Source organism: Megalobrama amblycephala, linkage group LG20 (assembly GCF_018812025.1).
Source record: "Megalobrama amblycephala isolate DHTTF-2021 linkage group LG20, ASM1881202v1, whole genome shotgun sequence".
NCBI classification, from domain to species: Eukaryota; Metazoa; Chordata; class Actinopteri; order Cypriniformes; family Xenocyprididae; genus Megalobrama; species Megalobrama amblycephala.
In genome coordinates this window covers 19,713,047-19,728,181 of record NC_063063.1, presented here as the reverse complement: position 1 = coordinate 19,728,181, position 15,135 = coordinate 19,713,047, and the positions used below count along the sequence as shown (strand labels likewise).

Below are 15,135 nucleotides of genomic sequence, written 5' to 3'. Positions count from 1 at the left end.
ATTTTAATGTTTTCTCTGAATTTTCACACTTTTATGATGCTTTTGCATGTTTTTCAAATGACTGCTTTTGTGTGGAATAAAGAAAGTTCTACAGGTTTACAACAACATGAAGATGAGTAAATAATGACAGAAGTTTCATTTTTGGCTGAACTGCCTCTTTAAAGAACAGTAAAAGGGCTATAAGACTGGCTATCTGAAAAGCCTGTGACAGGAATGTTTTCACCAGACTCCATTAGCCATGTTGATCTAAGAAAGATAAGCACTATAAACAAGCCACAGGGAACTGAAGTCAGTCTGCCTTTGGGTGGTATTCTGTTAGTTTACCCTCTGTCAGAGAAGACGCCACACAGAGACAAATGCCAACCCTGTCACCTACCTTTATAGTCATTTCGGTCACAAAGATGGCAGTAAATATGTAGTTGGACAACGTCAGGAAGATGCGTTCCTGCGGAGAGAACCAGACAAGCAGGGAAAGTGAAGGTGAGTTAGTGCTGGATCAGAGAAGATTCATATGTGTGTGTGTGTGTGGCATAACACATTAGAGGTGCCTCCTGTGAAGGCATCCATTGGACTAAGACTCTGCCCACGCTTTGAGTACTCCACGGGCATTAACATCACATACTCACATGCACACCACATGCCATAAATTTTCATCCAGCATCCTCGCTGGATACTACTAGATAACACAGTGGGTAACAAATGGATAAGTAACAGCTTCATGACAGTAACTATCTTTGAAGTCCAAATAAGTAAATCAAATCTGAAAAATCATTATCAAAGACATACATGTCTGTTGAAAAGAGTTATGAAAATAAAGATAAAAGAAATTCTTAAAGGGGCCATATCATACATAATTTTTTTTTTCTTCCCTGGTGTTTATAATGTTAATCAAGAATCTTGTGACAAAACACCCATTATGACCATTTATGATCATCATTTACGACTTTTTTTTTTTTTTTTTTTGCCTTCAAGGGTGTTTTACACCAAATATCACACCTCTGGGAATAAACTTTTACAGTCCCCGCATAAGTGTCGGGTAGATTACACAGAAATTGTAGTCAAATTACATGACAAAAATTTAACTAGTAATGTAATCCATTACATTACACATTTAGGGTAATGTAATTGGACTACTTTTTGATTACTTTTGACCTAACTCATTTATCACATTGATTTGATTAGGATAATCTTGTACCATATTGATATAAAATACAAAAATAAAGACAATATATCATGAAGTGCATTAAATATCACATTACGTCAGTGTTTACCAGACTGGGGTTCGTGAGTTTAATGAAAATATCATAAAAATAAAAAATGTAAATAAATAATTTAAAGCGAAACTCGGTAAGATTTGCGAAGCTCCCCCTACAGGTTCCTTCAGTGAATCACGCTGTTGTAAATACTCCAAGCGCAGCTCTGGACTACAACGACTACAACGCTCACCAGCGCAGTAGTTTTGCAAATACAGTACAAGAAATCTCGATGGAGGTGGGTCATTTTTGAAATTGTCTTATAAAGTTATAATATTTACATTGTTTTTGGATTACCGTAAAGCATTTTGTCACTCTCGCGTGAACGTGAACATGAGGCGAGATTGTGTCGGGTCGGCACAAGTGCTGTTTTCTGGCGTAGACGTGCCAGAGGGGGTTAGTGCTCGCCTCAAACACACCACTACAAGTCAATTAACCATCGTAAGGACTTAGAAAACTATTTATGAAGGTAAAAAAGTTACTTAGTTCTGCTTTAAAATAAAGAAATCTTAATAAAACAAAAGATTTAAACATTTATTTTATTTGTTTACCTGCAAGTCACGTGACCTTATTTCAATGACAAAACAGTCAATGTGTAAACTAAAATCAAATTTTGATTACATTTTGATTTGATTTTTGTTTGTTTCCATTTGCATTCAAAGTAACCAGAGAAATAAGATTAAGCATAAACATTGTCACAAAGCACTATCATCCTCAAATGACACCGCAGACACAAAAACCTCCCGCTCCCCTCGCCCTCTGTCTGTGCCACACGGCCTTCCCACGCAGCAGGTGCTGTCCTCTCCAGCTCTCTGCTCTGACCTGAGCCAGGACTGTTTGTTCCTCTTTCTATAACAGACAGTAACACTGTCAACAGACTCCATCCTCATGCTCTCATACTCAAATGACTACAATTTAGAGACTCCTGTGTAACGAATCTGACTCACCCGACCAGAAACACCAACAACACAGGTGAATTAATATGCTGATCTACAGAAAGAGTCATGTGAGACGGTTCCCTTAAATGGTTCAGTATATTTCTGTTCATCTCTTGTTCAACAACTCCTATGCAAATATAAAATGTGTATGAATTGGGAAATGTCAATTTATGGTAATTTAGGAGCAGTTATGGTAATTCTATGCATTTCTGAGACACCAGACTGACATAATTGAAAAGAAATTACAAATGGATGTAAAGAATGAACTGTTCAAAAGTTTGGGGTCAATAAGATTTTTTTTTTTTTTTAAAGAAATTAATACTTTTTTCCCCCCAGCAAGGACGCATTAAATTGATCAAAAGTGACAGTGAAGATATTTTGTAATGATATAGGATATAAGCTGTTTTTTTTTAACTTTCTAATCAAAGAAAAACTTTGTGATTTCCAGAAAAATGTTAAGCAGCACAATTTTCAACAGTGATAATATTAAGAAATGTTGCTTGAACACCAAATAAGTATATTAGAATGATTTCTGAAGGATCATGTGACACCATCAGAGAAATAAATTGTATCTGCCTCAAAACAATCTAATAATGCATCCCTAATAGCAATGTACAAAGTAACAGAACAAACCAAACCAAACCAAATTGAAACTGACCACTGAAGTACAATACAAACCAAATGGTCAGCAATTTAAACCTTTTCACTACTGTTTAAACCTGCCCTGCACTGTAAAAAATGACGTGATTTTAACAGTAAAAGACTGTAAAAATGCTGCGGTGAAAAACTGTCAATTGGTTTACAGAAAGTTTCCGTACTATATACGATGAATAACTGTAATAGATCTAACGGTACATTTAATGTAATTTTACGGTAAAATACCATTAAATTCAGTTTTGGGAAGTGAAAAATAACAACTCATTGTAAAATTTACAGTGAAAAAACGTAAATTGACATTCCCACAATTCCCTGCGTGACACTTCACATTTGATATATTTTCGTTGAAATAACTGTTTCTTCTTAGTTTTTCTCATTTTTTTTCTAATCAGTTATGTACAGTACATTAGGGTTTTATGTTACATCTAATGTTGTTAAATTAATGTTTATTGCATTTTTAAAATTTCATGCATGTTACCATGATGGTGTGTGTGTGTGTGTGTGTGTGTGTGTGTGTGTGTGTGTGTGTGTGTGTGTGTGTGTGTGTGAATGACACTGTGTGCACCTTCTATGTTAGTGTTGTCCTTCTCAGCTTGTGGAAAATCTGCTTGTGATGAACTTTGATTCATCATGTGACTCTTATCACCACTATGTTTGGTGATTGTCAGTGTATTATAAAGGTACAAAACAGATATTAGTACTTCATTAGGTTGGTAAATTAACATTATATCAGTTAATGAAATATGTTATTTTACCGTAAATTTAACAGATTTTTTTTTACGTTGCTATACTGTATTTTTTACGGTAAAGTTCTGGCAACCACAGATGCCGTTTTTTTACCGTAAATTTTACTGGGATTTTTTTTACAGTGTGGTACCATTGCGCCACTTTCTCCCTTCACTTTCCTCTCTACACTCCACCATACTAAACGATAAAGACAAAGAGAACATACATTAAACAAATAATGCCGTTTACATTAGAGGTGACAGGAAAGATTAATATCCACTGTGTAGTGTACGCTACATGCTCTGTCTCTGTCAGGCCTGCATGGATCGTGAAAGCCTAATGGATAACAATGTGTGCTGCTTACACAAAGGTTATTAGTTTGGTCTCAGTTAGGAGTGACCCAGTTAACTGGAGGGCTGCTAAGATCTCACCACGGTTCCTTTGAGAGAGGCATCGATTACTGAATTACTCTATCTATACCTTGACGTTATTATTGAAATTCATGAATGTTTTGGCTCTTTACAGAAAAGTAGCAGCGGAATTAGAATCCCTATACAAATCCACCCTCGGCTCTGCCAAAAGCCATTTTGTTCAAGTCAACAGGTATTGAGGATTCATTCAACTTTGCAAATAATCCTTGGTGTTTTACCAGTCATACACAGCTTTTTGCAAAGGATTCTGGGTGCATAAGGAAGAGAAGCTGATTTGTACTTTAAATAAGTGGTGTGGAAGCAAAATAAGCAGCGGAGATCTTCACAGCGGAGTGTTGAGAACATGGGCTCTCTGGATTATTTGTCCTTCTCCTACTGTGTCTGAGCAGCAGGGCCCAAGGGCCATCTTTCCCATGACCCCCCGCTAATGCATGTTTCAGTGGGTCATGGCACCATGTTCTAAAACTCCTGTTCTCTCTGAGAAAGCCTCCTGCTGACATCATCACTGCGGTTTGTATTGTTTCTGAAAACAGACTGACGTCTTTGCCATTCCATTCTGCTCCGAGGCTTGTTTTCATTCATTGTCGAGTGAACCGTGTGTGTATGTGCGGGTCAGAACTCATGAATGAGGAAGAGCATGTCTGAGAAGCACAGTGTTTGGTCTCTGAAGGAGAAGGGTCAGACAACCCCTGTCCTTCACTCTCATTCTTTAAAGGTTACTGAATGTCTGAGGTAGCACACATCCAGCTTCGCCGAGAAAACAGACAAATAGAATAATAATTTAAAAAAAATGACGTACACATTTCAGTTAATATGATTGTAACCCCTCTTCAGAGTGTGAAAAATGTAAGGTATGATATGTATGATATGACAATGATATGTCTCTGGCTGTAGAGTATGGAGAACCTAAAGATAGATTACAAAAAATATAAAAAATTATGTTATATGAAATAATAGTAAAATATGCATTTTTAGATACCTGTGTTCAAAAATATCAGCTGAACATTGCTGTTGTGTGAAGCTAGATAGGTTAAAACCTTAAAACTGCTCTTTCTGAGCCAAAACTGGTTTACAAATTGATCAAAATGATTCATTAGCAAATTAGTGTGAATCAAAAGCAATTAGTAAAGAGTAATCTAGAAGACCCACTTCTGCATTTAAATGTGTTTTCCGTGTGTACGTGACCAGAGATAGAAAGAGACAGAGTAATCAAAAGCTGCTAAAACTCCCCTTGGTATTTTCATCATTCGTTTCCCATTACTTTGGGTACTGAAAAGACATGCTCATGCCTTGTCTTCAGAGGGGACTCAGGTGGGGAGTCTGATGGCATTTGTTCATACCCAAATGAAAAACGTCTCCATATGAAATATTGATGACACACATCTGAGCTCAGTGAGGTACCTGCTACTATAGATCAAGTCTGTCATGGAGATGAGATGGTTTGCATAAGCTCAACACTGGTGTTCTATTACAGCAAAAGTTAAACAATTCAGTAGAGACAGTTGGACCGAACTGGCTTTACCTGGTCCAGAGATTCTGCAATTACTCATAAATGTCATTTCACACTGTGGGTTCATATCGAAACATGTTACAGGTCATTACCAGAAAACATTTAGAAATTTTACATATTCAAAATGACATGACATGCAATGCAGCAACATCATCTACTGTTATTTTTTTTTTTTCAGCTTATTTTTGGTTACAATGTTTTATCATTTCAATTTAGGTCTTGAAATTTACTCATTTTCTTCCACATCTTTCATTAACAATAACAATCTTGCTGTGTATGTTACAGTGGCCCAGTAGTGCACAACACAATGAAATTAAAAAAGCAAACATAAGTTCACAACACAAAGGAATAAAGCCACAACACAATGGAAACAAGCCACAACACAACAGAAATGCTCCCAACCACTAGGGGGCTCTCAGAGCTCGGTAATATTACTATTCCTTGCCACTGTTCTATAAAGTCGACAGTTTTACAAAGATATCAATACCATGATTAGTTTTAAGTATGTAAGCATTGTATATCGGCATGATATATTAATTAAAAATCAACTACGTTCACAATAGCTTCATATTTATACTTGAATGATTTGACGCGCTACCACGGCGCATGATAAAGGGAACATCCACCAATTCCACCAAGTGGTTAAAACGTATAATTTATATTCATTAAAATTACTTTTAACATTTAAAAACAGACATGTTCAAATTCCAAAGGTTGTTAGTTCCTGTTGGTAAGACTGACAAGCTTTGGAATTTGAATATGTCTGTTTTTAAATGTTAAAAGTAATTTTAATGAATACAAATTATATGTTTTAACCACTTGGTGGGATTGGCAGACGTTCCCTTCATCATGCGCCGTGGTAGCACGTCAAATCATTCAAGTATAAATATGAAGCTATTTTGCACGTAGGTGATATTGAATTAATATTTCATGTCGATATACGGTGGTTACATACTGTTTAAACTAATTGTGGTATTGATATTACTGCCGACTCTATAGAACAGTGGCAAGGAAAACTAACTTTACCGAGCTCTGAGAGCCCCCTAGTGGTCAGGAGCATTTCCGTTGCATCGTGGCTTGATTTCGTTGTGTTGTGGCTTTATTTCGTTGTGTTGTGGCTCGATTTCGTTGTGTTGTGGCTTTATTCTGTTGTGTTGTGGCTCGATTTCGTTGTGTTGTGGCTCGATTTTGTTGTGTTGTGGCTCGATTTCGTTGTGTTGTGGCTTTATTACGTTGTGTTGTGGCTTTATTACGTTGTGTTGTGGCTCGATTCTGTTGTGTTGTGGCTCGATTTCGTTGTGTTGTGGCTTTATTCCGTTGTGTTGTGGCTTTATTCCGTTGTGTTGTGGCTTTATTCCGTTATGTTGTGGCTTTATTCCGTTGTGTTGTGGCTTTATTACGTTGTGTTGTGGCTCGATTCTGTTGTGTTGTGGCTCGATTTCGTTGTGTTGTGAACTTATGTTTGCTTTTTTAATTTTGTTGTGTTGTGCACTACTGGGCCACCGTAGTACGTACGCCTATATGCAAATACATCATTTGAAATTTTAAAAAGCAAAAACACAGTGTGCCATCTGCCCCAAGTCTGAACAAATTCACATGCGGGGAAGGAAAAGAAGTCAAGCTTTTCCTCTTCTGTGAAGTGCTGACATGATGTCTTTTGGGGGAAGTAAACAAATATCATAGAGGCTCAGAGGCACACATGGTAAAAACTGGATTACATGGATTAAACCGCTGGAAAATAACACAACAGAAAACAACCTTTCCATGCTACATAATGTGTCTCAGAAATTCATTACATGTGAGAGGGTTTAAGGTCCTAAAGTGGGAAAAGTGTTTTATTTATTCCTTTCTTACCCCTATTTTTTTGCTCAAAATCAAGAATATGTGTAAATAACTGCAAATAACTAAAATACAAATCTATGAAAAACACTCACTAATGTCAGACATTTCATTCTGTGAGTGAGTCAGTATAACTGGATTAAAAATGAATACAGGAATATATTAGCTGGACTCTTCCAGCTCTGATTGGAGATGAGGCCGTCTGCACTACTTCTCTCTGCCATGTGGAGCGCTGTGGTGCTTTCTCTACCTTATCAGTTACAGAGGCAGACACACCGTCATTGGATAAAAAAAATAAATAAATAAATAATAATAATAATACTAACATGTGCATCCCTATATATGCTCAACATGCAATGGGCCTGATGCATAAAAACAATTTTTCTGTGTGTTCAGATTACATAATGCTATCAAAGGCACATTTACAATAAGTGGGGCATTCAAAATACTAGAAATTCCTGTATAATTCTGTATAAACAAGCTCACCACATAATCATATGTGGCACTGACAAATCCCTACAGAATGAGCACTAGAGTGACTCTGAATGTAAATTGATTGTAAAAAGAGTGATATTTCAGATTATTCATTATGATAATTCATTATGGTTAGAAGGTCCAAAGGAGCTCTTGACTTAGGTAAACAGACTTTACTCTGTTAAATGTACTCTTTTGGTACAAGAGTGAGTGAAAAGTCTCAATGGACAACATTTTATGAAAACACGTTCCTTGAAATGTCAGAAATCTGGTAGCTGCAAAAATGATGGACATCTGCTGTCTCTTTTCAAGGAGGTTTGCAGCACTGCAGTTCTGCCAAGTCATAAAACCCTTGAAAATAGCAACTAAAATAGCCATTTCCCCCTAAATATGTATTCATATACAGTTTGCCAATGCCACAATGATATGTAGCAAATTTGACACTATAGTACTATTCTTCCCATATAGGTAAGAAAGGAAAAGAGATAATTTTCTTGCTTTCTTTTCTCATGCTGTTCTGTCTTACAGTAGGTGTCCTGAGGGAACATGTAACTGCTGAAAGTAGTAAACATACAAAACTGATAATGAGATGTAGCAAAGCATTTAAGCCAAGCTGATTGTTTCCTTTGGGTCTGTAAGAAAGCATGAATAACAAATTGATTCTGTTCCGTTTTACTGTACAAAAAAAAACCCATCCAGCTCCCAAACCGTCTAATAATCCACTTTTAATTCTCAGGCCCTAGCAGAACAACACAGATATTTCAAAATAGGAAGTTCAATGCCCTGACACTGAGCGTCATTTAGCATTCACATTCATCACAAGGGCAAAGTTGTTCAGCTAGCCAACTTTGAAGGAGGAAAATGATGACAATATTGATTAAACTAAGGGCATCAAAAGAAAGAGCACAGTTGCAAACACTTTACTAGTGACTATATTGAACTATGACGTCAAAAGCAGATCAGAGAAAAAAAAAATAAAAATCATGCTTTTAAGTACCCTAAATGGAGAAAAAAACAACTGACATTTCAACCAAAGATGATATAAGATGCCATAGAAAAAAATCCGTTCAGAATCCATTCAGAAAGTCCATTCAGAAATACATTTTAAAATATATTTTAAATAATACTTGAACACCCAGTCTTAGTTAACTGAATCAGCACACTGATATTCTGTGACGCTTATCCCATACAAAAATTAAATAAATTAAAATTTAATTAAATTAAAATAAATAAACAAATACTCTTGAAACTGAAGGACACATGGGTGCAGGGGATCAAACCTTGGAACATTTATTTGAATTGTCATATTATTGTTTTAGAGTATTATTTAAAGGTGCCATCGAATGTTTTTTTACAAGATGTAATATAAGTCTAAGGTGTCCCCTGAATATGTCTGAAGTTTCAGCTCAAAATACCCCATAGATTTTTTTTTAAATAATTTTTTTTAACTGCCTATTTTGGGGCATAATTAGAAATGCACCGATTCAGGCTGCGGCCCCTTTAATTGCTTGCGCTCTCCGCCCCCCCAGAGCTCTCGACTCTAAGTTTACACAGCTAATATAACCCTCAAAATGGATCTTTACAACGTGTTCGTCATGCAGCATGTCTAATTGCGTAAGTATGGTATTTATTTGGATGTTTACATTTGATTCTGAATGAGTTTGATAGTGCTCTGTGGCTAACGGCTAATGCTACACTGTTGGGGAGATTTATAAAGAATGAAATTGTGTTTATGCATTATACAGACTGCAAGTGTTTAAAAATGAAAATAGGGACGGCTCTTGTCTCCGTGAATACAGTAGAAACGATGGTAACTTTAACCACATTTAACAGTACATTAGCAACATGCTAACGAAACATTTAGAAAGACAATTTACAAATATCACTAAAAATATCATGATATCATGGATCATGTCAGTTATTATTGCTCCATCTGCCATTTTTCGCTATTGTCCTTGCTTGCTTACCTAGTCTGATGATTCAGCTGCGCACATCCAGACGTTAATACTGGCTGCCCTTGTGTAATGCCTCGATCATGGGCTGGCATATGCAAATATTGTTACGTAACAGTCAGTGTTATGTTGAGATTCGCCTGTTCTTCAGATGACTTTTAAACAAATGAGATTTATATAAGGAGGAGGAAACAGTGGAGTTTGAGACTCACTGTATGTCATTTCCATGTACTGAACTCTTGTTATTCAACTATGCCGAGGTAAATTCAATTTCCAATTTGATGGCACCTTTAAATAATTTAAAATCCTCCTTCTATAAAACTGTATAAAAATTATAAAAGGAAGTATAAAAAGGAAGTTCGTTTTTATTTAAAAATAAGCGTACAACACTTATCTTAATAACCTAAGCACTTATGCATTCAGCAAATGCTGTTTTGAAAGACTTGGTTGCGTATTTGTATGTGTATGAAGTTACATTACTCACAGCGCTGGAGGGGTCGATTCTGGGCCTCTCCATGGCGATAGTGATGCAGTTGAGAAAGATGATGACAAGAACCACATGGTCAAACATCTTGTGAGTGATGATTTTACTGCATGTCATACGAAACCTGCAAGACATAATCACACCAGACATGGTGGGTTGAGTGATGCAAACAGGCGACAAAATGCTGATCACATAATGAATTCATAAAAAAGTGATTTCCCTGAAAGATGGGTCACAAAGGTCAAAAGTCACTTAGATAGACTACAGTAATAGAGTTTTTCTTAAAGGGATAATTCACAAAAAAAAAAATCATTTAGTCACCCTCATGCTGTACTAATTATGTATGACTGACTTTTTTCTCAGAAAAGATGATATTTTGAAGATTGTTGGTAACCAAACAGTTTGACTTCCACTGTATTTAACAAAACAAACAAACCAAGAAAAACATTTCTCAAAATATCTTCATTTATGTTCCACATGTATATGAGGGTGAGCAAATAATGGCAGAATTTTCATTTTTTGGTGAACTATGCCTTTAAATGTTTAAGAGAATAGAATGCTACACTGTTGCTACATTGTAGGTTTGTCAAGATTTAAGTTTAATTAAGTGGCACCCATGTATCATTTTAGAAACCAAAAAACGAATTTTAGTCCCATTCTGTGTATGATAATAATAATATGTAAAGGGTAAATGTACTAATTTGTTAACAACCATGGCTTACATTAATTCGGGTTCATTAATCACAATGGAAATACACATCCCTTATCCCCCACCCCCTTTTCAGTGCAACTGAACTTCTGTTAGAAACAGTGACAAACTTATGCTGAACGTGTGTCTGCCATAAGACATAAAGTGCGCCTGCATGACTCCTTTTTATGAATAAATAGTGCTCAGTTCTCTTTAATTTCTCAAGACTTGGCCTGATGTTAAAGAATTCATGCTCAGAACGGCACTGTGTGGGAACAGACGGCAAACTCTGCGCTGTTGTCATGCCAACCTGCCTCTCACAGCCCCGATCTCTCATGCCGGGGAGTGTGGTCATGCAGGGGTGAAATGGGGAGAGAAGTGTAATGCTGTGTCTAAAACCTAAGGCAGCTGCCATGCTGCCTCGCTACCCAGTTAGTCAATGACTTCACAGGTGCTTCTTAAGGCAACTTCACACATGAATTCAGACAGGCTTCCAAACGCACCATAATGTTACATCTAATGATCTAAGACAAATTCATATGAGCTTTAGATATGACAAAATATTTAAAGTAAATATCCATTGCTTATACAATGCTTATTTCTCAGTAGAAATTAATTCATAGGTTGAAATATGTAAAATAATGGATATAATTGCCATGACAGGAGTAAACAAAAAAAAAAAAAAAAAAAAAAACTTAAAATAGAAAACAGTTGTTTTAAATATATATATATATGTGTGTGTGTGTGTAAGTAATAAGGTACGAGAGGCTGTGCTGTATCATGAATAAATCACGGCTGAAGGGTGTTGTTAGTCACGACGAGAAGCGGAATGCCTTCAACCCCTTCAGCCCTGACTTATTCACGATACAGCACTAGCCTCGAGTACGTTATTGCTTTTATAAAAAGGTTACCACACAATACAAAAATCCAAAAATATGTATTAATGCAACTTTCATGAAGGAAACTTTAACTAAAAGCCTTCCTTCTGCCGGAAAAACAGTCCCTGACCGTGAACAGCAACAGAAGTTACATTATAATGCCATTAGATGGCGGCAAAGATTGTCTTTAAGAGTGTGTCAGTCAGTAGGGAAGAATTTTACATGGAAAAGACTGAATTGTTGTGAACACTGAACAAGACGCAACTGACAAAAGCTTTGACTAGCGCTGTCAGTCATGGGAAAACCCCTTAACTGTTAAAAGGACAAGATAATATATCGGACATTTAAACAGATTTTTTATTATAAACATAGGACTGACCTGAAGGAAAATGCTAAATTTGAATGCAGGTAATAAACTCGATCTCTTTCTCACAATACTCTTCTACATAATACAGTAAGCTTCAATGAACAATATCAATTAAAAACAAAGAGTTTACGTTGCTAGTACATACATTTAAATAACAAATACATACATTTAAAGAACAAAATTTTAATTTTACATATTAAACCTCTTTGATTGTCAATGCAACATGGCTCATCTTCTAAGACTGAAGTGTGACAAGTTGTGTGACAAGCTGTGTCAAGCAATGTCTTTGTTTTACATCAGACGAAAGAGTCAAGTATACATAACCAAAGATCTGCTTACGACACACAGACAGACAACATTTTTGCTTTGGTTTGGTGACACCAACGTATGCCAATCTGTATGTCATAACAGTGCAAAGTGGTGATAACTTGCATCATCCAGGGCTCGCACAGGAAGGAGGAGGAGGATGATCTGAGCTTGTTTGATGTTTAATTAGTAAAGCGCTGACAGAGTGTAACATGCAATGCTGAGTTCTTCTTTCCTCTCCTCTCTCTCTAATAAGTGAAGCCTCCATGGAGCTTAATGTGAGCAGGCATGCATTTCAAAAATGGAAAGCACTGGAAAGAGATGAGACGAAGAAGGGGAATACCAAGAAGACGCCTAAGGGAGAAGCTAAAAAGTACAGGATATTTCTCACCCCTTTAGCATCTTAATGAGGATATTTTTTAGGGCTTAGGGGCAACCTAAACTGCTGTACTGAATGTGAGTCATGGTACTATGATAAACGTGATTCAGCTTTTGAAATAACCAGCAAATGTTGGATGCTGGAGAGCTTGTGACCCCACAAGACTAGAGGGCTCTTCACACTGTGCTTAACCCCGGGTTATCGATGTTCTAAAGACTGCTTTTAACCCCAGGATAAAGGAATGTTTCACACTTGGGCTTTTGAAATATTTAACCCTGGGTAATTCTAAACCCTGGGTAAATGGAATCCTGGATTATCTTGCTTCATGTTTCACACTACTCATAATTTACCTGGGGTTAACAATTAATCCTGGGTATTCATAAATTGACATTTCACATGGTACATTCCTAAACCCTGGGTTAAAGTTCTTATTTGCATATTTGCTGTGTCATTGTCATTGTTTGGATAAACGCAGCACACAACCTGTTTACATAGCTCTAGCATTGCGCATACACATATTGTGCATCTCCTGCACTATTTACGCTGCAGCACTTCCATATTTTAGTTCGAACGCCGGCTCAACATTGGCTGAAGCTGTTCATGTGAGCATCACAATGCAGGAGCCGGCCAATACTGAGCCAGCGTTCTGATGTAGAACACTTAAGCGCTGGACGTAAATAGCATAGGAGAATGACAGGGGAGAGACGAATTTGTTGAATAAAGTAATTATTTTTGTTATGTTTTTGCGCACAAAAAGTATTTCATAACATTAAGGTTGTACCACTGTAGACATGTTGACTATTTTAACTATGTTTTTACTACTTTTCTGGTCCTTGAATGCGGTAATTTCGTTGCTTTCTATTGAGGAGAAAAAAAATAATAATAATAATAATAAAAAAAAAAAATAATCAGATTTCATCAAAATATCTTAATTTGTGACCTTAATAAGGTCTTACGGTTGTACATTATGTAACGTCATGAGGGTGAGTAATTAATGGCAGAAATTTTGTTTTTGGGTGAACAAACCCTTTAATATAGGTAAGACTGTGAGAGCCAAGAAAGCATCAGATACTCACCGTGACTGTGGGGGGAACAGGTAAAGGGACCAGGTAGCCCTCTGCCGACACCATTCAGGCTGCTTGTGCTCCAGCCAACGGACGAGACGAGCCTTGCGACTCTGAAAGATGGATGACAATATGATCAGTAAGTTAGTTTCGTTAGCAATAGAAGATATAGAAGTACTTTTTCCTGTAATCTTATAGCAGCCAATTGAGTAGAAGAAAATTGGTAGACATTTGTGATAGATCTATTGTAAGGAACAGAAAAATAGCTGTAATAAATCAAGTGTAGATTTTCTCACCAGGTTTCCTTCATCATCCGCATTGTCATCCTCACTGTGGTGATCATCTAGAGAAAGCTGTGTGGTGGCTGCAGATGGAGAACTCTTGCCGTTGCTGAGGAAGTTGAGCGGCCGGGCGCTGTGTATGCTGGCGGAGCGATGCACGTATGGCACCTGCAGGGTGTCTGGAGGCAGATCAAACGAGCTACGCGTCTCCAGGGATTCCATGCGCCTGTGCCGAGGCCTCTGGCCCAGGGAGTCCGTCCTGGCGAGGGAGGCATCATCACCCTCGGACATGCCCCCACCGCCTCCGCTCTCTACCGCTTCTCCCTCATCTGAGCTGGACTGGCCGTCACCGGACAGCAAGGAGCGCCGTTCGCCAGACTGACGTTTTTGCCTCTTGAGGCTGGGGGCTCGGCCCAGGCTATTCCAACTGGAGCGCCTGCTGTTCCAGCTACTGGCTGAACTCCAGGGGGCATTAGGGGAGCTCCGTGCACTGGACTGCAGAAACATGGGGAAAGGAACATGTCACTCTCAAGTTAGATCTCACTAGCTAACTGTAAATCCGTGAATGTGAACATTTTTGTGCAGAAATCAACTCCACCATATGTACAGAAAAACAAAAACAAAACAAAAAACTACCTATTATATTATATTAATAGAAGTTGAATAACTATAGGGCTTTTCACACTTGAAATAGTTAACCCTGGGTCATTCTAAATCCCGGGTAAATGGAATCCTGGGTTATCTTGCTTCACGTTTCACACTCATAACTTGCTCATATCTTACCCGGGGTTAACAATAAATCCAGGGAATTCATAAGCTGACGTTTCACATTGTACATTCTTAAACCCTGGGTTCTTATTTGCATATTTGCTGTTTCAGTGTCATTGATTGGATAAACGCAGCACGCA

At 37.4% G+C, this 15,135-nt stretch overlaps 1 protein-coding gene across 14 annotated transcripts in view; it reads right to left on the bottom strand.

Moving 5' to 3' along the window:
* The window catches only part of cacna1g (calcium channel, voltage-dependent, T type, alpha 1G subunit), a 234,760-nt gene that overhangs the window by 59,887 nt on the left and 159,738 nt on the right, over positions 1-15,135 (bottom strand). For all 14 annotated transcript variants that reach the window (XM_048170124.1, XM_048170126.1, XM_048170125.1 and 11 more), the window contains 4 exons: positions 14,243-14,722; positions 13,959-14,059; positions 10,265-10,388; positions 377-445 (listed from right to left, as the gene is read on the bottom strand). In XM_048170124.1, coding sequence (XP_048026081.1) covers positions 377-445; positions 10,265-10,388; positions 13,959-14,059; positions 14,243-14,722 — 774 coding nt within the window. The remainder of the gene's footprint in view (positions 1-376; positions 446-10,264; positions 10,389-13,958; positions 14,060-14,242; positions 14,723-15,135) is intronic.